Source organism: Tasmannia lanceolata, unplaced genomic scaffold, assembly GCF_043159265.1.
Source record: "Tasmannia lanceolata isolate RefF3 unplaced genomic scaffold, GAP_Taslan_0.1 ptg000021l, whole genome shotgun sequence".
Taxonomy (NCBI): Eukaryota; Viridiplantae; Streptophyta; class Magnoliopsida; order Canellales; family Winteraceae; genus Tasmannia; species Tasmannia lanceolata.
In genome coordinates, this window is record NW_027518698.1 from 7,728,388 (window position 1) to 7,750,290 (window position 21,903).

Here is a 21,903-nt window from a genome sequence, read left to right on the forward strand (position 1 = left end):
CGAAACAGAAACATGGAAAGCATCTCCTGGCGGGTCGTGGGAGCAAGTCACAAATCAGAAGCATCTCACAGAATGCATCCTCCTTTGCCCGTCTGTCTGCTGCCTCGATTGTCGATTTCGGCATCTGGGTAAGTGATAAGAAAGAGATCATCACAAATCTTAGATTAATTACAATCAAATCCTAAATGGTGCTTCTACAGAGCACTTTAGAGGATAAACAAGGAAAGAGATTAGATAAATTTTAGGAAGATAATCCCAATTAATTAGATAAGATTTAGGGAGATTAATCCTAATCAAACCTAACCACTTAATCTACCATAGTTGCATAGTCTACACCCTAAACAATCCAATGATTAGATATTGTGATATCTAATCTTTTTCTAACATGCCCACTCAAACGTATGTGGATTGGAAATTGACATGCATTGTGATTACAATAAAATTCCCCTAAATATAATTAGAAACCGTCAATTTGTTGCACTGTCGAAGATTGATGAGGAATGTCTGTTGATGATGTTGACTGACGCCGGTTGCCGAAAAGAGTGTCATCTTTCAAAATGAGTAGTGAAGAGACTCAAGGGCTTGGATGGGACTTGAGTCTCAATGGGCAAATCATGTGTTGGTTTTGGATACCAATCCTCATAGTAAAATGATACTATGGACTATTGCCTCGATGGGTAACAGAGGGCCTATATGGGCAAGTCATCATGGGTCTTTTTAGGTGCCTATCCACATGGAAGTGTGAATTACCTTCTCAAGCACACACTAGTTCTTATTTCAGGCACGGCCCTCAACTAAAATAAATCAATGATAGAAATAGAAATTGATAGAAAGAGAACAAGTTTTGAAAAATAAGAAAGATGGTGTGGTAAAGCGATGATTTGTGACTAAGAAGGATGACAATAAATATCAACAGAAAAAATGCAGCGGCTTGAGGGATTTTAAAAAGTGAAAGAATTATTTTTTTTGGGGTGTTGAGAGCAAATTAGGAGGGGTATAATTTTGGATATGATATGTTGAGGAGTGTTTTTCCGGAATATGAGATGAAATTGAAGGCAACAGAAAAAAATCTAGAAAATTAGGATGGAAATAGAGTGCCTTTATCAATTTCGAGGGTAGATATAATGTTAAGGACAAGAGAAGGCTGCTTTAGGTATCAGATATGAGGGGTGTTGTTTGATATCCTTGTTATCACCTTAATGGCCGACACCCTCTTTTGGTAACCCCTTTTTGTTGATTACCTTTTCTTTTTCCCTCATGCTTTACCTTTCTCCAATTTCTTGTTCTTCTTGCCGTTGATGCCATCAGGCAAGGCTGTTGAAGAACGAATGGCGATTGGCTATTGCCATGCAGAGGGCCGTGGCCGTAGTAATTCTGCCAGCTTGTGCTTAGAATGAGGGGGACGTCTGCAATCCTTGGTGCAGCGACAGAAGGCTGATGATTCCAACGACTTGTGCGAGGAAGATCACGAGTAGCTATCACACGTTTCTTGACACGCTGGTTGAATCTGGAAGATTTTTAGTTCTGGCAATTGGAGATTTTTTGGTTCTCGATTTACAACTTTGAAGACGGTGGAACCCTAGGTTGCAAGTGGGTATTAGCGCAATGGACGCCATTTGATGTGTCCTCTCCTCTGACCACCTATGGTGTAGCGTTGAAGAAGGGAATAGTGGCTTTGGGTCAATTCAAGGAGAACTAGTTGTTAACTTTAATTTTAACCGAAATTAATGTAGAATTTACTTCAGGCCATGGCTATTAGAGTTGAAGATCATGAATCCCTCGAGCTTTGGCAAACCACAAACATGATCTCTGTTGCACTACGAACAAGAGAAGAGAGATCTTCTAATCTGTAGAAAATCTTAGGGCTCGATCGATGGAATCACAGGCACAATTTTTTATGCAGATAGTTGCCCATTTATTTACATGTTTTTAATTTTTCATGTTATTTAGTTTGTAGGATTTTATTTTCCATATTACTTTTAGGGCTTTTATTTTCCATGGAATTTTATTTCTATCCCTTTGCTTATATATAGGCCTTATTGTATTAAGGATTATGAAGTTTGGATGATTAATATAGATTGATTGGCTTCTCCCCTCTACAGGTTCTTCTCCTTCCTCTATTCCTCCTCTTCTCCTTTTCTCCCCCAGATTTCTTGTTCCGCCTTCCCCTCTTTCTCATCTATTCTTGTTCTCCTATTCTTCTCCTCTTCTTCTCTCTTCTCTCTTCTCTCTTCTCTCTTCTCTTCTTCTTCTTCTTTTTTCTTCTCTTCTATTTCTCTTGTCTATCCTACATCAAATTTGGTATCAGAGCTAAAGATCCAAGTCTCCGAAGCTTGGCCTTCGACGATCAAGCTGCGAATCGCCCTTAAATTCTACAATAAAAGTCGTTTTCCATCTTTCTCGCTGTAGTTTTCCGCTGCCGGAAAAGCCCAACTACCGGTGAGGCAAAACTTACCCAAACAGCCATACTACCCTCTCTGTTTTGATCATCAAACCAGTCCCGTTATCCTCTTAAACAGCCTTTTACTATAGCCTTTTATTGTTCCATCTATTCCAAACTCTAGCCCAAACTTCCCCCAAACCCTACCTGAACAATCACATACTAACCCCCTTATTTCCATTGGACACCCCCTAATTGGAAGTTTTCATTCTTATCCAATTTAACTCCTCTTTTTTTTCCTTTGGGACACCCTTTTGAAATATAAGAAGGTTTATTACACCCCCTCCCTTTTCCCCCTTTGGCACCCGCATTATTTTAAGTGCATTGAGATGACATATTCCGAATCTGTCACACCAGTGAGTTAAGGGAAAAGTTAAGGGAAAAGGAGAAAATAAAATAAAAGAAATTCCTTTCTCTTTTTCTCCACACTTTCTCTCTCCCTCTCCATCACATTTTCTCTCTCTTCACTCGGGCAATTTCTTTACAAAATTAGCTTTCGCTGTCAACATGAAAGTTGTCCATAACAACTCGAAGAGCCTATTGAGCCAATTTTCAGCTGTCAATTATGAGTGCAAGCAGTACAACGACCAACTTCCATAGTTCGTCCGTTTTGGTCCAACCGCTGATCCGACCTATCCGGGAATCCGATCTGAGATCCGCGAAAAGCATTGTGTTCCTTTCGACATGACAGACAGATAAGAAGGTTGAATTTGTTTTTCGATACCGATCCCAATGGCTCCACATTTGTTCCATATTTTGCTTGGTACGACGATCGATATTTTCAAGGCTACACTCCTTATAGCTACTATGAGGATGCATTTTTGCAGTGGATCGATGCTCTAGACGCATATCATGAGCACTGTGGCTATGATCACTGAGCAACTATCTACCGAGCCAAAGAAACTGCGAGACGACAAGCCCAGTCGTTCTGGATTCGCATGGAGCAGGCGCGTCGTGTCGAAGGCGGGCCTCCATTTCATCGATGGGAAGAGATTCGTTATGAATTTATGGGTTTTTATGCGATATTGGCCCATTGGATGAACTAAGATTGAAGTGTGAAAATCTCCAAGGAGGGGGCTTTTACGATTTGGAAATCCCCTAATTGAGAACATGCAGATAAGACCCGAACTAGAGTAAAACTATCCGGGAGAGAAATATCAAGGAGTTTTGAACCCAGGGCAACGCTCTGAGATTTTGGAGGCGATTTTTAGGCGATTTTGGAGCTCCCTACCTAGGTCGATGGAAACACTAGGAAAGGAGGCGTTTTTCTTCCCTATTTCTTCTCTCTCTCTTCCCTATTTTGACTCTCTCCTGTCTCTCTCTTCCCTCTTTCGTCTCTCTCTCTCTCGTCTCTTCCCTATTTCGTCTCTCTCTCTTCCCTATCTCGTCTCTTTCTCTCTCTCCTGTTTCTCTCTCTCTCTTCCCTTTTTCGTCTCTCTCTCGTCTCTTCCGTCTGTCCCTCTCTCGTCTTTTTCTCCCCCATCTCTCGCTGATCTTTCTCTCTTCGATCGATTTCCCTCTCTTTTCCTGATATCTCTTTCTCCCCCTATCTTCTTTTCTTTTCACTTTTCTGATCTCTTCCTGTTCTCTCTCTTTCTGCTTTTTCTACTCCCCCTTCTTTATTCCGCTCTGGTCTCTCTTTCTCTTAAATCTTTCCTATTTTTTTATCTTTCCCTTTCTCCCCCTTATTGGGCAAGGGAGGTGTTAGTGGCCGGTTAATGTCCGGAGTTGGGTAGATCTCGCAGGGGATGCAACAATGGTTACTGGAGGTTCGAAATGGCTGGATCTGGGTCTGAGTGGGCCGGATTTATTGGGGAAAGGATCGGATCTGGGTTGGGTGGATGGAGAAAGTGGGTTGATGAGTTGTTGGAAGTGGTGGACGTGGCAGGAGTGTGAAAAAGGGTGGCCGGATTAGGGGGGAAAAGGAAGAGGTTGGATGTGGAGGGTAAAGATGGGGTTTGACCGAGTTACAAGGTTGGGGCTAGAAGGGTAGGTTGGGCTCTAGGATTTGGCGAAAATAAGGGTAGTATTAGGTTTTCAGGTTCTGGTGAAGCTGAAGGGGAAGAAGTTAGTTTAAAAATTACGGTTTTTGGCTTGGTGGTTTAATGGGGATCTCCTAGAACGGGCAGTGGTGCAAGGTGGAGGCCGCCGATGATCGGATTCGATGGATTGGCTATCGTGCACGGTCAGAGGCCCACAGTAGCTTTAGGCCTTTGAGCGGGATTTTAAAATTTGAATTAGCTGGGTGGCAGCGCATGAAAAGTGGTGGAGCAGTCTGAGTGACGTGGTAGGTCACATCTATAACTTGATGGGGTCCGCAAATAAGGCACTTTCAAATGAGACCATTATGCAATGTAAAGGAAAGGAAGAAGGAATGGTGAAGACATTTTCAGCTGCGGTAGTAGATGAAGAATTCGAAAGGAAAGTGAAATAGGTATTCGGTCGGGTGGCAGCGCATGGATGTGTAGAACTCGTTGTAGTGGTTGACCCAGAAGATCATTTTTTGGCTTTTTACTGGTCTAGGAGCATGCTCCTAGCCACCCTTAATTGATTCTATTTAATGCAAGTAGGGACCTCTAGTCCCCAATTTACTCTTCATAGTATCAATGAAATTGTCAATTTCAAAAAAAAGAAAAGATTAAAGTGTGAACGAATAATTGCAGCTCGTCGTGGACATGAAGCCGTAGCCCGTCATCCACGAGACGCCAAAATTGAAGCAGAAAACAGATATTTAGAGCACCATATGCATGAGAAGGAAGTTGCTAACACTATTTATGAGCCAGATGCTAGTGTTGACGAGACCATTATAGTTATTGAGCCCATGATTATGTCAGATACAGAATCAGAGATCGGAGACGTAGAACCAGAAAGTTCAGTGATTGATGAAGCATTACCAGAGCATGGAGAGCTTGTGCATTCCACCGAGGATATCTTTTTCACATCAGGACAGGAGCATAGTGATAGTATGGAGTCTCCCGTGGATATTGAGACAGAGGATTTTAGCACACCAGACTACAATGTTGAGCCAGATATGGTCCTAGCAGATGACTTTATTATTGATTGTACTGAGCCTGATGAGATACCAGCGGGCGTTGCTCTTCTGGAGGATAGTCATAGATTCGTACTGCCCATAGCTGTCATGCCGATCCCACAGCTCCAGGAAGAGTACGTTGCTATCTTCCCAATCAGCTTATTTCTCTGGCGCAGTTTGTATTCTTATGATTCTACGTGGGCGATTTCTTCCCTATTGCTCTGCCGGCATATCAGGCTACTCTCACGATTGTCGTGAGCAGTAGACATCACGAGTTCTTCTGACGGATCACGACTCCTACTGCTTGAGTGGGTCGTTTACATATTTGATCCAGGAGGACTAGAACTCGAGGGCGAGTTCTTTTCAAGCAGTGGAGAATGATGCAGATAGTAGGCCAAATAAATGGCATATTTGCCATTAGTATTTATTTACATGTTTTTAGTTTTTCATGTTATTTAGTTTCTAGGATTTTATTTTCCATGTTACTTTTAGGGCTTTTATTTTCTATGGAATTTTATTTCAATCCCATTGCCTATATATAGGCCTTATTGTATTAGGACTTATGAAATTTGGATGATTAATAAAGATTGATTGGCTTCTCTCCTCTACAAGTTCTTTTCCTTCCTCTATTCCTCCTCTTCTCTTATTCTCCTCTAGATTTTTTCTTCTTCTGCCTTCCCCTCTTTCTCTTCTCTTCTTCTCCTATTCTTCTTCTATTCTTCTCTTCTCTTCTTCTTCTCTTTTCTTCCCTTTCTTCTATTTCTCTTCTCTATCCTACATCAATTTTACTCTCAGATTAGGGACCCTTTTTATGATGGAACTTTAGCTATGACGTATGAGAGTTGTTCCCATCAAACGCAACCCATATTTATAGATTTCGGCACACACGAATTTGTGTCCTTCCACACTTCAAACACTCAAGTGGTTTAGAGTTTCAAAACACTTGGGATTTATGCCCAAGACTCCCTTTGTAAATACAATACAAGGTGAATAGGGAAAGCTAACGTTTTCTCTAAAGTAGGTCCCACCAATGTGGGCCACACACTAAAAACGCCAACATTTTCCCACTTGGTCCATATTAGTATATCCACAAAGTAATTTAGAGTCTTGAGATATTAATTTTAAAAGCTTTATGGCCATTGTTTTGGAAAAACATCAATCCCAAATATCTTTAACTCTGCCTTTATTGTACACCATTGTAGCATGTCTCAAATGTACGAATCATAGCGGCATACACCTCTTACCAGAAATGTTACCTTCTATGTATTACATACGCTGATTCACACTAATGTACACTTTTTGTGTGGTTTAAAACTTTATTGATTAAGCTCTCAAATGCTTATTCGGGTCCAACTTTATCTGTCCTCATGAACAGTCCGTCTTATGAAACCTAGATGTATATTCACTTTATATAAAACATAATATATGTAAAACCATATGAGCAGAATCATCATCTTTATGTTGCAACCAAAAGTGACAAATGTAATTAAGCACACTTAGGCGGAAGTCTTTTAGTCACAGTCCACTGTCAATTGTAAAGTAGAATGTGCTTGATAGCCACTTGATGATTTACAAAATTCTCTCTAACTTTGGAACTCCATGTTAGAAAAGAATACCTTAATAGAACTATCACGGTAAGTCTCTCACGGGTTGCAGATGGAAATCAGAATCCTAAGCCCTGTGAGTAAATTCCGCAACCATAACGCCTGCATAGTTACCTTGTAGTACGCAACAAACTTTGCCTCCATAGTGGAAGAAGCTATATATCTTTGCTTTATGTTTTTCCACGAAATAGTGCCCTTCAAGTAGGAAGATACGCCCCCAATATCAACTCCTTAATATTAAGACACTTGGCAAAGTTAGAAACTGAATATCCGATCCCTCCAAGTGATCCGATCAACTGTATGTAAGCATGTAATCGTTCGTACTCTGAAGGTACTGTAAAAACTTATTTGCAGCTATCTAATGATCAATCCTATAATTATTCTAATATCTCACTAGTATCCTCACAGCGGATTCGATGTCCAGTCTAACATAGACCTGTGCACACATCAAACTACCAACCGCTGAAGAATAGGAATATTATTCCTCTGTTCCCTTTGATTGTGCCTTATTGAGTTTATCACCTTTCAAGGATAAATGCTACACTAGGTGAACAGTTATGTATCTTAATCCTTTATAAAACTTTGTTAATGTGGGCCTTCTAACATAGTCCAAAGATACCTCGAGATCTATTTTTATGAATCTCAATGGCAATGACATATCAGGTTTCACCCATATCCTTCATATCAAAGTTTTGAGTTAGAAACTGTTTCACCTCACCTAGCATTCCCAAATTATTAGTTGCCGCCAAAATATCATCCACATATAGGACCAAAAAGATAAATGTACTCCCACTGACTTTAAGATATGTATAATCACGTCAGGAAATTAAGGTACCAATACGGGAGGCCTAAGGCCTGCTTTAGTTCATATATAGATTTTTTTATTTTGCAAACTTTATTACTAAAACTTTCCGACTGGAACCCATCAGGTTGATTCATCTATACCTCTTTCTTTAAACTACTGCTGAGAAAAGCCGTTTTCACATCCATCTGATGTAACTCTAGATAAAAATGAGCTACAAGGGCCATTATAATCCTTAAGGAGTCATTTTTCGAAACTGGTGAAAAAGTCTCATGACAATCTGCACCCTCCTTTTGAGTGAATCCTTTAGCCACAAGTCTCCCTTTATATCTTTCATCATTGTCGGCAGAGTCTCTTTTAATCTTATAGACCCACTTCCAGCGAATGGTTTTAGTCCCTTTAAGCAATTCGATAAGATCCCAGACTTGATTCCTGACCATAGACTCTAATTCATTCTTCATGGCCTCATGCCATAAATTAGAGTCCTCACCACTCATAGCTTGTGAAAACGTTAAAGGATCTCCATCATTCGCACTCTCTTAGTCAACCTCTTGAAGATGCACAATGTAATATGAAGATATAACTGGCCTTCCTATTCTTGAATATCTCCTTAGTGCCACCACATCCTTCACTTCGTGTGGATTCTGATTGGCACTATCAATGACAACATTCTCTTGGGGTGGCAAACCATCTATTGGTTCGTCCTCCATAACCACATCCTGTGGAAGGTCATGAATTTCAACCACTTGATCCTAAGATGATTCTTATGGGGAGGCTCTGATGACAAGAAGGGTATTCCTTTGGTGAAGTGGAAGAGAGTATGCCTTCCTATCAAGAACGGAGGTATGGGGAATTAGAAGAGTGAAAGAGTTTAATCATGCCCTGCTGGAAAAATGGTTATGGAGGTTTGGGGAGGAGCAATCTCAACTGTGGGTTAGAGTGATAGGGAGCAAATATGGATGCAAATCAGGGAAGTGGGAATTAAATAACCTTTTCAATAAACAAGGTTTGACAGTGTGGCACGATATCCTGAAAATGACTCGTGTGTTTAATTCGGATATTAGGTTTAAGGTTTATTCTGAGGACTGGATTAAATTTTCGAGGGATGTGTGGTGTGCAGATGAGCCCCTTATGAATTTGTTCCCGAATCTATATATTGTAGCTTATGAGAAGGAGGCCTTTGTATGTGATTGTTTTGTTCGATCCGGGGGAGGCGTAGTTTGAACACCGAGTTTTAGGAGAATTTTTTTTGAGAGAGTTGGATTTGGTATCTCAATTTCTTAAAGCTATTAGATGGGTGCTACATTAAAAGGAATGGGTCAAATAAGAGAGTATGGACTTCGTAATCCTCTCGTTCTTTCTCTGTTATATTCTTTCTACTTTCTCTTGGTGCCGAGTGGTGTATCCTCTATTTCAGCAAAGGTATGGAAATTTTATTGCCCTCCTAGAGTTTGTATCTTTGGTTGGGAGGTATGTCACGATCGGATTCAAACGATTAACTTCTTGCGGAAACGTGGTATGTGGCTTGTTGACCATTGCCCCTTATGCTTGGAAGATGGTAAATCTGTGGGTCATCTCTTCATGCATTGCTCTATTGCTCGCGAGATATGGAGTTTATATATTATAGAGGTTTGGAATTTGTTGGGTCTTTCCATCTTCTATTCCAGAGTTGATTCATAGTTGGGTCCTCATTCCGTGGAAAAAGAAAGGTAAAATGTTGTGGAAAATTTGCCTTCATGCTACATGGTGGGTAATTTGGAAAGAGAGAAATTCTAGAGTTTTTGAGGGGGTGGCCAAAACTCCTTATTGGCTCTACATTAAGATTATTGCTCACACTATATCTTGGGCGAGATGTCTTCCGGCATTCCGTTTTGTATTGGCTTTTGACTTATGGGAGGGGTGGAGGGAAGTGTGTTTTAGTGGGGAGGCTCGGCCTCAGATTACTCAGAGATGGGAGGCGCCGCCTGTTGGGATGTTGAAATTAAATTTTGATGGATCGAGTTTTGGGAATCCGGGCCCTGCTGGGATGGGAGGGCTTTGCCGTGATGCTTGTGGCGATGTTATTTGGGCTTATTCTGGCCTATTAGGGATTTGTGATGCTTTTGAGGCGGAGGTTAAGGTGGCATATCAAGGAATAAAAAGGGTTGATAAAGGTGTTATGGATTGCACTATTATGGAAGGGATTCACTTAATGTGATTCGTTGGTTTCGTTGATTGGTGGTGCCTCCTTGGAGATTTTCTTCGCTCTTTGATGAGATAGATGATCTTATTTTAGGGTCTTCTATTGTTTTTAATCAGTTTTAACGACCGGTGATCCAGGTAAGGAAATCTGTGCATTGAATTTAGCCGTCAAGGATGAGCTACTGGCGCTACTCCCAAATCTCATGAGAGAAATAGGGCCGATGGTTGACCGACATATAGCTGCTTGACCAAGGATGTCCCAGTTGACTCAAAAGGTCCGTTGTACCGGCTTGGCGGCTTTATATGGGCCCTGGGTCTACAATTCGCCCTGCTCTTCCTATCCTATTGATGATTCCGAGAGCACCTATTCTTGGCTCTTCAGTGAGTGAGTAGCCCGAAGGGAGCACAAATGACTGTGAAGTGCCTATCAAAAGATATAGAAAGAACAAAAGGTTACTTTATACTTTCGTGGCATGCAAAGTGACGAGCTATGCCTATCCTCTTTTTTCTTTGGATGAGAAGAGTAGGGCTGACTTATAGCATTCAATTGATGGGTCATCTGAGGAGGTCCGCTAGGCAGACTCCTTGGCTAGGGATGGTGTTAGTCGGTTCGGCTTGGAGTGGTTTGATTTCTTATCTCCTTGAGGGTTTTCTTGTTATCTTTGTTCCTTTGTTCTATTGTACTAGCTTGTATTCTTTGGGGGGTCCATCTCGACCCTTTCCCTCTTTTAATGAATTTACTTTGCCATTTCAAAAATAAAGATGCAAATCTTATAACCGGAGTCTACACTTCCCCAAAGACTAAGTTTCGACCTGGTTCACTTCCACTGGTGTCACCATTCTGAAGAAAACAACATTCCTTCCTTCAATAAACTTAATAGTATGGTTAGGTTAGTAAAACTTATAACCTTTAGACCCTTCAACGTAGCCTATAAAATAGCCATTAACGGTCTTTAAGTCCAATTTCCTCTCATGTGAGTCGAATACTTTAACCTCAGTTGGACAACCCCATATCTGTAATGACCTGTTTGGTTCCTTATTTTAGGGAGATCATCAGAAGATGATCTTCCGAAGATCTTCCCAAAACATGTTTGGTTGCCATGTTGCACTTTGACCACCACACAACTTCTAGACATCATTATGGCCTTTTTGCCTAAGTGATGACAATGTTTCGCCTTCTAATCTTCTCCCCATTTTTACCTAAATGGTGGAATTTGTATGAGAGATTAGGAGAAGATTCTTGTCTTATTCTCTTCTCTCTTTCTCTCTTTTCCACCCTCTATTTTGGTTACGAAACACTAAATCTTCCGCTAATCTTCTCGCGCAACCAAACAAAACTTCTCTTCCTCCTAATGTTCTCCTCATCTTCCATGCTTGTCTAATTCCCTTTGATAACGTCATGCAACCAAACAGAGCATAAGTGTTTTAAACTGGGTTTCCAACCTTTCCGTAACTCAAATGGAGTTTTAGGAACTACCTTACTAGGAATCTTATTTAAAACATACATGGCTGTCTTTAAGGCTTCACTCCATACATTTAATGGCAGGGTCAAGTGACTAATCATACTTCTAAGCATATCCACTAGCACATGATTCCTCTTTTCAACCACACCATTTTGTTGAGGTGTTCCCGGCATGGAATATTGAGCAATAAGGCCCTTTTCCTTAAAGAATCCTGCAAATGAACATGACCTTTATCTCATTTCAGTATATTTGCCATAATATTCACCTCTATCAAATCTTACAATCTTCTCTCTTTCTAGATTGTCTCCATACTTTTGCTTTGTATATCTTAAAGACACTCAATGCCTCACTGTTTTTAAGTGAAGGTAGAGATACATGTAACTTGTAAGATCATCGATAGAAAAGATAAAACACCTTAGACCATTCAAACAAGGAGTTGGAAGGCCCATAAATATCAATGTGTATGACTTCTAACGTTTTAGAATTCCTCTTGGCACCCTTCTTGGACTTGTTTGATTGCATTTCCATATACAGTCTACACAATTCCCAATGTCTGTAAAATCAAAGTTTTTAGGACTCCATCATTCAATATTCTTTTAATGCACTCTATGGAGGTGTAACCTATCTCCTGTGCCACAATGTTGACGATTTCATATTCTCATGACTATGTTTAATGCCAACACAATCTTGCACAGTTAGGGTATTTTGAGGAAAAATGTTTAGGCTCAAACGATGTGGGCCATCAATCAAGGTACCATTACTAATAACAGAATCCTTAATTATATCAAGGGAAGAAGAATGGAAATTAAGGTTCATATCATGGTCCAAAAGTCTAAAACAAATAAGGTATGTAAAAGGTCATTTCTAAATTTAAAACAAATCATGTAGATGGCTCAAGCTGGTAAGTCCTTATATCCTCCGCCCGTGATCGTTTCTTGTTTCTTAAGATAAATCGTTCACTTTCAGTCGGTATTGGATGGCTAACTAATCCTTGTGAGGTGTTGGCAACATAGATTGAAAAATCGAAGTCAATCCACCTCATGTCATTGTGAACATAAACCATACTAGATTCATACAAACTAAATGAGATCGCCTCGCTTTCCGAGTCACTTTTATATACTCAATACAGTTTCTTTACATGTCCCTTCTCTTCTAGAAGAAGCACTTCACTAGAGTATCCTTAGCGTCAGTTTAGTTAACTGGCGGTTTGCTTACTTTCTTCTTTATAGGAACACTCCTGCCAATCTTTTGTTGTTTCTAGCATCTCTTGCCTCAACGTCCCTTCCTCATGTACGCACATGGTCAAAAGTTTATTGAGAGACCATTTACCTTTATGAATATTGTAGCCAATATAAATTGACTATATTCCATAGGGAGGGAGTTGAGGATAAAGAACACCAAGAATGACTCAGAGATCTCGATTTTTAGGGCCTGCAATTGCACAGTAATGTTGCGCATTTGCCCTTACGCCCTTCTGTCTGTAGTGTGCTTCAAAGATATGAGTTTGCTCATGAGGGTAGCAGCCAATGCCTATCTGAACTGACAAACTCTTCTTGAACAGCTTCCATAAACTCTCTGGCATTGGTGGTCTTAAGGAGAGATGTCATGATGCTTTGAGCAATAAGCTTAAGCTATTCGATCTCTCCCACTCTTTATGGAGGTCCTTCTTATCTTGCGTACTCTCACCTGTATGAGTGGGTGGTTCACGCACTCTGAGAGCAAGATTAAGGTCCATCCAGCCTAAAATGAGCATAACCCTATCCTTCCACATAGAAAATTATCTCCAGTAAGGGAAGGGATCCTAATAGATTCATAATATAAAATATTGATCTATTAGATGCAAAATATAAAAGAAAAACAAATGCTTACTTTGTACTAAATTCCAATTCAGCCATAATACCAGAATGCCAACACATATTGACATTTCCGGTTGTAAATGCATCGCATCATTGTAACCCCCTATGGGTCAAGCTACAGCACGCATTAGATTTACCCTTAGTAATCACACCGATCAATTAAATTAGAATTTGATCACTTCTCCATATTTGTGGGCCTAGGATAAAAGCCTTCATCTAACGTCATTGATCTTACAATTCCAATCGATTTACAATACACAATCGCCTTCCTGCAGGCAAGTGACTACGCATTATAAATCCATTGTAATCTTAGATACCATTAGAGCAAAGCAACTGAATAGTTGCACTTTATGTGTCAATGGGCACTATAAATGCACCGGTTGTCATAGGCATCCTCAAAGCCATTAGGATGCTATGGCCCCTCCCAGACTAATCGAATACCTCTTTATAATGGTATTTATGGGTGTATGACTGGTCTTTATGTCATATTACTATGGTTTTACTTTATCGGATATTTTTACTTGATTCCAAACATCAAAGACAACTAAAGGAATTGCAAAAGAACATGCAATAAATTGAAACTGAAATAATAATGCTTTAAATTCAGATCATAAGGTTTTAGGGCAGTTATTAACTACATTGCACAAGTTTTGGATTTACCGGATCCAGTTAATGGTGAGTCCAGACTAATTTACAAGAGCCTCCAAATTGCATGTGAAACCGAAAACACACAACTTGGGCATTTTGAAACTAGAAACCATTGATCCAATCAGTCCAAAACTAATGCAAAACAATGCCCTAAGGTGCTGGACACGTTCCATGAAAGTTTGGGAGAGAATCCCGAATCCTAAACCCAACTTCCAATGCCCAATAAAAGTTGAAATTTGAAAACAGAAACCTATAGGTCTCTGGTTGTTCCGAAACCATTATCATTGCGTCATGAACGCCAAAAAAATGTAGGGTACAGTTCAACACTTTTACAAAATATGTCATTAGATCCAAACTAAAGCCCAATTAAAGTTGGAATATTAAAAACAACGACCTACATGTCTTGGATTGTTCTGAAATCAGTACCATTGCGTCTGGAACTCCGAAAAACGGTAGGGTATAGTTCATAACTTTTCCTAAATATCTCATTAGAGGGCCGAAAATGTTCCCCCAAGTAAATCCGAGAAAAAGATAATAAAATAATAATTCATGTGCGTCACAGTGGCGTCACGACGCGGGTGACGTCTTCTACATTTGAACCACGGCTTTTTTTGTAATTCCAGTTACGTCCCAAAAAGTGGGCAAACTTTAGACGTTGACTGTGGGAGCTACAAAATTCCACTTGACAAACCGTTAGTTGCGTCGGCTTCCTGTCGTCAGCGGCTATCCATCCATATGGTTGGATCGCTGGAACGCCGCCGGTGGCCGAATTTCGGTCAGTGGATAAAACCCTTGAAAACTTGATTTCTTAATTGATTTTAGTAGTGATTTTGCCGTAACCACACTGAAAATCTCTGATTTGTCCCAGGATCTTTGTTTTTATGATTCAAATCGATCTTATATCATCCATTCATCGAATTCTTAATAAATCGAATTCCATAAAGAAGGGCGGATGAATAAAATTGATTCGAATCTTTCGTTCGAAACGAATTGATCTTATCTTCATTAATCGCCACAACCCGAAGGCTGCTTTGATACCAACCATAGATATAAATTCCGTTCGGTTCCGGCCGGAACGGACCGGATTCCGGAACGGAATGGGCATATTTTCCGTTCCGGCCGGAATTCCGGTTTCCGGCGGAATTCCGGCCGGAATGGCCGGAATTCACTGTTCCGGCCGGAAATGCGGAAAAATTCAAAAAAAAATCTTTTCAAAATTCAAAAAAATTACAAAAATGCCATTAAGGCCGTTAGGGAGTGTATTTTACAGATTTGCCCTCATTTTATGACCGTTTTATAGTTGTTGGGAGGGCATTTTTCATCTTTTTCCAAAAAAATTCGAAAAAAAATAAAAATAAAATCCAAAAAATTACATAAATTCATTTATGGCTGTTGGGGAGTGTATTTTACACATTTGCCCTCATTTTGTGACCGTTTTGTAGTTGTTAGGAGGGCATTTTTCGTCTTTTTGTTATTAAACTTTGGTTTTTAAGTAATAAATATGTCTTTTAGTTCATTTAAGTGTTTCTTATATTTTTCTAACAATTTCTAATTTTTTAGGATTTTTTTCATATTTTTAACTATTTTTTTCAACCGGAACGGAAAGTTTCGACCGGAACGCTGAACGAAACGGCCGGAACACCGGAACGTTCCGTTCCAGTAGCCAAAACGGAACGGCGACCGGAACGGAATTTATAACTAAGATACCAACTGTTAACTTTATTTTTAACCGAAATTAATGTGGAATTTACCTCCTGCCATGGCGATTAGAGTTGAAGATCATCAATCCCTCAAGCTTTGGCGAACCACGAACACGATCTCTGTTGCGCTACGAACAAGAGAAGAGAGATCTACTAATCTGTAGAAGACCTTAGGGCTCGATCGACGGAATTGCAGGCACAATTTTCCTCTCAGACTAGGGACCCTCTTTATGATGAAACTTTAGCTATAACGTATGAGAGTTGTTCCCATCAAACGCAACCCATATTTATGGATTTCGGTACATACGAATTTGTGTTTTCTCACTTCAAACACTCAAGTGTTTTAGAGTTTCAAAACACTTGGGATTTATCCCTAAGACTCCCTTTGTAAATACAATACAAAGTGAATAGGGAAAGCCAACATTTTCTCTGAAGTGGGTCTCACCAATGTGGGCTACACACTAAAAACGCCAACACCAGTTCCTCCTAAAGTTCTCACAAAGTTGCAACAAACAAAGTAGTTACCTCCATTCCAATTAAAACTAAATGCATAAGTAGACAATTGGTACAAAGAACCGTTAAACAAAGCAACTTTCCTACTAGCATACGTAACAACGCTCACACATTCCATATCACATGCAACCACTTCAAATGCAAATCCATTATTGCTTAACTGCTCACGCATCTCCTATCACATGCGAACTTCTTGAAACAACATCTAACCTCATTGCAAACTTGCAATTCAGTTACCCACTAACAATGACACATCACCCATAAACTAACGTCCTTAATGAACCGATCACCATTGATGGTGGAAGAACATGCAAATGAAAGATTCCAAACAGTAGCATTATGATTGTAATGTCACACTTTTTATAGTTTAATGAGAGAGAGAGAGAGAGAGAGAGAGAGAGAGAGAGAGAGAGAGAGAGAGAGAGAATCCAAAGTAGGGCATGTTGAGATTATCCATGGGATGGATGCAAGGAGATGGATTGCCGTGGTTGAGGTTGATCAATACCCTATTAAAGACAGGTTATGGTTTGAAAATGAGGAAGTAGAAAAGAGAAATAAAAAGTGGTAATCATGGGATTTCGACCGATCCAGGAAGGAGATGGAAAATTGCGAGGAAGAAAAGGAGAGTGTTGTGTTTGCAGCGTTGGTCAGAATTGATGGTGGCCGTGTGGATGGCTAGATTGACCATTCGCCGAGAAAGGGATCACGGATGTTGTGATCAGTGTTTGGTCCGATGCTCTGATTCCATGATAAGAAAGAGATTATCACTAAACAAAGATTAATTACAATCAAACCCTCAATGGTGCTTTTATAGAGCACTTGTGCAGATAAACAAGGAAAGGGATTAGATAAGATTTAGGAACATAATTCCACTCAATTAAAATGAGTTAGAGAGATAATCTCAATCAAACTTCAAACATAATTACCTAATCTACCACCATAGTTGGCTAAAATACATCCAGCGTAACTACCTAACCTACCATAATTTCCTAATCTAATCTAATGCTAAACAATCCAATGATCAGATCTTGATCTTTTCTTTTTTTTTTGAATAATCGCCATTTTCATTAAAAAGAGATAGAGATGGTCAAGATGCAAGTAGGAAAAGAGAAACAAGGGAAGAAAGAAACATAGGGGGAACAAGAATTAAAAAAGCATCTGAAATCGCGGGAGAAGAGTCAAATAACACCAAGGACTCTTTGAACACCCCCAACCTAGCCAAGCTATCGGCGACCTCATTTGCGGATTTGCGCACATGCTTGAATTGAAGCGCCGTTAATCTTTTGTCAAAGAATTTGTCAAAAGAACTGAAGCTATCGGCGACCTCATCAAAGAATTTGTCAAACCTCCAAGGATGCTTCCTCATCAAAGAATTTGTCAAACCTCCAAGGATGCTTTTGGGCCCCTTTGATCAGATCTTGATCTTATTCTACCAGTGAGAGGGACTGATGATGCTACATAGGCCCCAAACTTCAGTGATGAAATTGGCCATGCTGAGATACCAAGATATGAAATGAGAACGTCCCATGCCCAGAGTCAACACAAGTCAATCTCCACTATGGGCACCTTTAAAGTTGGGCTATGATGCCAAAGTTGGGCTATCAATCATATTTTCAATGTCAATATGGGAATCACACATTGTATTCAAACTTGTTCTTCTGTTGTAGTATTTGTGTAGTATATGATGTGATTTTTTATTTCATGCATGTTCTTGGTGGCAGTGGCTTGTCGGGGAAGCCAGGAAAGGCATCGTCAACGGAGCAATCTGCTAAGACAGAGACCAATCCAGTTTTGGTTGTAATCAAGTCATTTATTGCTGCTTTCCTCAAGTTTTGGATGGAATGAAGCTTTTGAGTGTTTGATGATGAGGCACCACATTGGCCATGGGTTTACGTGACCATTACAGAGTGAGGTTTGAACAAAAGGAAACAGCCCCCCGCACCCACCCAAGCTTCTTTTGTCTTGTTTCTTATTTTATAGCTTTTCCTTCTCCAAAATTTTCCTTTTCCGTCTCTTTATATTGTTGTTGCTGTTCATAAGGAGATGTTATAAAAAAATAATTTCTACAGGGGAATTGGTGTTGGCACTCTTAAAAATTTAGGCATTTTCAACCGTGCAGCCTGGTTTTATTTGATTTGATTTGCTTTTACTTTCCTTTTTACCTATTGGAGATGGGTGGAATGGCCTGATTTTGAGGGTGGTTATATCAAACCCCAAATACATATTTTTTCTGGCACTGTTTGGATTGCAGGAATTTCCTTGAAAAGTTTGGAATGGAAAAATATTTGTAAAAGTTCCTATTTTTCTTACACGAAAAAAGATAATTCGAACAAACCCTATTCAATTTCTACTGACGGTGACCTTCAGTTTATGACAATATCCCTCCAAGGCACGTTTGGCTACCGTGATTTTTTTTCTCATGATAAATTGATGTCTCCTAGCGGAAATGAGCGTGAAGTCGCTAAAAATCCAGGAAACTAGCGTATCTGGTGATGAGATGTGGCTAAAAATCAGGAAACAAAAAACTCTACTCAAAATCGGATTAACCTTTTCTCAATTTTTAGCAACCTCTAATCATCACAGGAGACTGGTTTCTTAGATTTTGTTTCCTGCTTTTTAGCCAGACATCTCCTATTTCCTGGCAGCCAAACATGGCATTAAATTTATGACAATCATGCCATTACACTCTAAAAATCTTGGAAAGTTTTTTTTTTATTTTTTAATAAAAATATTTTACGTCATAAATGTTTTCCTGCAATCCATTGGAGAGAGAGAGAATGTTGAAGTGTAAATTTGAGAATGTTGAAGAGTAAAGTGGCAGAGCAAGCATCAGTTCCCCATATTAATGTTTGGCTGCGCAATGGATGGACCGTACACCAAAGTTTAACTCATTAGTGCTCTGTTTGTTTGCATGACGTTGGCTCGGAGATTAGGAGAAGAAGAAGTCAAAGGGAATTAGACAAGCATGGAAGATGGAGAGAAGATTAGGAGGAAGAGTGGTAGTTTTGTTTGGTTGCACAAGAGGATTGGCGGAAGATGTAGGGTGTGGTTACAAAAATAGAGGGTGGAAGAGAGAGAACGGGAAGAGAGAGAGAAAGAGAGAAAAGAGAATAAAACAAGAATCTTCTCCTAATCTCGTACACAAATTACACCATTTTGGTGAAAAATGGGGAGAAGATTAGAGGCGGAAACATTACCGCCACGTAGGTGCCAAGTAAGCAAAAAGGCCATAATGATATCTAGAAGTTGTCTGGTGGTCAAAGTGCAAAATGGCAACCAAACATGTGTTGGGAACATTTTCGGAAGATTATCTTCCGATAATCTCCCTAAAATAAGCAACCAAATAGAGCATAGATGATTCTAAAATGTCGCAATAACTAACGTCTAATCTCTATGTTTATTCCAACAAAACTAATCCCTTACAACCTGCCCAAAAAAAAAAGAAAAAAATGTAATCCCTTACATTTTATATAACCAATGGACTCTAGCTAACTGCTAACGTCTACGCAGTGCATGGGGAGAAGATTTACATAGCACTCCCCCCATAAGAAGGAACCTGCGGGGGAGAAAACAAGAGCATCACTCACCATAAGAAAGAACCCTGTCGGGAGAAAACATGAGCACCCGTGGGTCTAGGAATTTATATCTACTACTTGAATATATGAGCACCAGATAACCCCTTCTACTCGCATGGTCTGTCATGCTTCTAGGGACCATGGTGTGTATTGGGAATCTCCAGCATTGATCACTACGATCTTTGGTTGGTGTTAGTTTGTTTCACTCTCCGTTGTGCTTCTGACCTTCATCTTATCCAATGAAGAAGAGCCTTTTGTACCTTGCAGCAGTGGCCCAATCAATATTTCTCGTCTCAATTGTCATAGCACCTTCATCGCAATTCTCTTTCGCTTTGTGTAAGGGTCAACCTTTTAATGGGCGGCAATGTGGCCTTCGTCTCTGGGAGGCCTAGCACTAGTGAAGAGTAGGAGGGCTCCATGCATATTTTCCATCTTTCCTTTGATATATTCTCACCTTGCAACCGCCCCGAAGCCAACCGTTGTTTCAGTGATGTGGGCTTAAACATCTGTACGTCCAAGCAAATATCCTCTCATATGCCACACAAGAAGCAGCTAGTGAGAAATGCTTCTCTCAAACCTTCCATTCAATTCATAAGTTTCTCAAACTGAATTTTGTATTTTCTTAAGGTAGCGGTTTGTCAAAGCTTGGCAACACCATCGATGGATAATCTTACTTGGTTGGTCCAAACTGAACATAGGCATAGGTGAACTCTCCCCGGGAGTGGAAACTTGTGTTGGAGCAAGCGGTTGAAAGCAATAGATCTTATCAAGAAAAACAGTGCAAAATTATAAAATTATACTGACTTGAATAGAGGATGACAAACAATATGAATTCAGACACTGTCGTACGTCCTCGAACGCCCACCTTAAAGTGTTATTCGGCCCAACTCCAGTGCAAGAACCACACGACCGAACCACCTCCAGAAATAGCAGGAGAATGGATTGTTGTAATGCACCACTCAATAATCCTATAAGGCAACTTCTCTATCGAACACTTTCTATTACTCTTGAGGCTCTAGAGTAATCTCTTTTTTTCCATATCCTTGGATGCTAGAATGAGGGCTCTATTTATAGAGTGCAAATAGCAACCCAAAGGTCTCATTGGAAAACCAAGGGATTCCTTAAAGAGATATACCCATTCAATGTGATAATTTATGGATTCATAGAATTCTAGGTGACTCTTCGTAGATTCAAAGTCTACCAAGAGTTATACATGAATCTCTAATTAATCACAAGAGTCATCACTAATGAGAGTACTCAAAGCCAAGATTCACCATTAATAGGTTAATCAAAGAGTTATGGAATATGAAGAGTTGCTCACAAAGAGTCAAAGCTTTCATGTGTTAGAGTATATGCTATGGAAAGCCAGTAGAATGACATTTTCTAATCAATAAAGATTTATTTCAAGACTTGAATGAGTATTTACATTCATGAATGTGTGTGATGTGCTTATTTTATTGACACATGTTCGTCCTTAGGTAGCATAGTAGAAATGCCAAGCTCAACGGATTCACAGATCCAAGGGAGCAAGGAGATCTGGTTTCTCGGTTCTATGCAAGCCTTAATAGTTTCTAGTTGGGAAAGAGACTGGACATCTCTTTCTGTATACAATTAGCACCAGTCTTGCCTACATGCACGCGACGTGAGGTGACTTATCTCAGTCATCTGGGTAGTGGACTCTAAGCAAGAAGAGTGGGTGCGACGATTGAATCGCGTAACCGAACCGGATCAAATAAAGAACAACTTGTGGACAAAAAAGTATAAAGTTTTTCTTCAAAACAGGACCCTTCACAAGTCCTTAGACTTGAGGGATCTTATTGGTTTGCCGGTCCGTTCTAGGGTCTTAGTCTATCTTATAGTGATTCTATTTTTAGAGTCACATTCGGATAGAGCTATATCCTAGAGCAAACCCTCGAGACCAATAGTGATACTCAACAAGGGATTCTTCGTCTTAAAATTTAGGGATTGACATCTACAATTTTGTCAGAACTGTAGGCCTATTGAATAGCTTGGCCGGGCAGATTTGATAAAACGTTTATCGGAAAGTTTTATGAAACATTGAATTGTTTTCAAAGGATTTTACAAATGCA

The 21,903-nt window shown here is 39.9% G+C and overlaps 1 protein-coding gene across 3 annotated transcripts in view; it reads left to right on the forward strand.

Annotated features, from left to right (window-relative positions):
- The window catches only part of LOC143855527 (DNA binding protein), a 56,921-nt gene extending 38,565 nt beyond the window's left edge, over positions 1 to 18,356 (forward strand). For 2 of the 3 annotated variants that reach the window (XM_077365675.1, XM_077365676.1), the window contains 2 exons: positions 9 to 128; positions 17,960 to 18,356. In XM_077365675.1, the coding sequence (XP_077221790.1) occupies positions 9 to 128; positions 17,960 to 18,083 (244 nt within the window). In that variant the 3' untranslated portion in view covers positions 18,084 to 18,356. The remainder of the gene's footprint in view (positions 1 to 8; positions 129 to 17,959) is intronic. The other variant, XM_077365677.1, reaches the window with a different exon arrangement.
- The last annotated feature ends 3,547 nt before the right edge of the window (positions 18,357 to 21,903 follow it).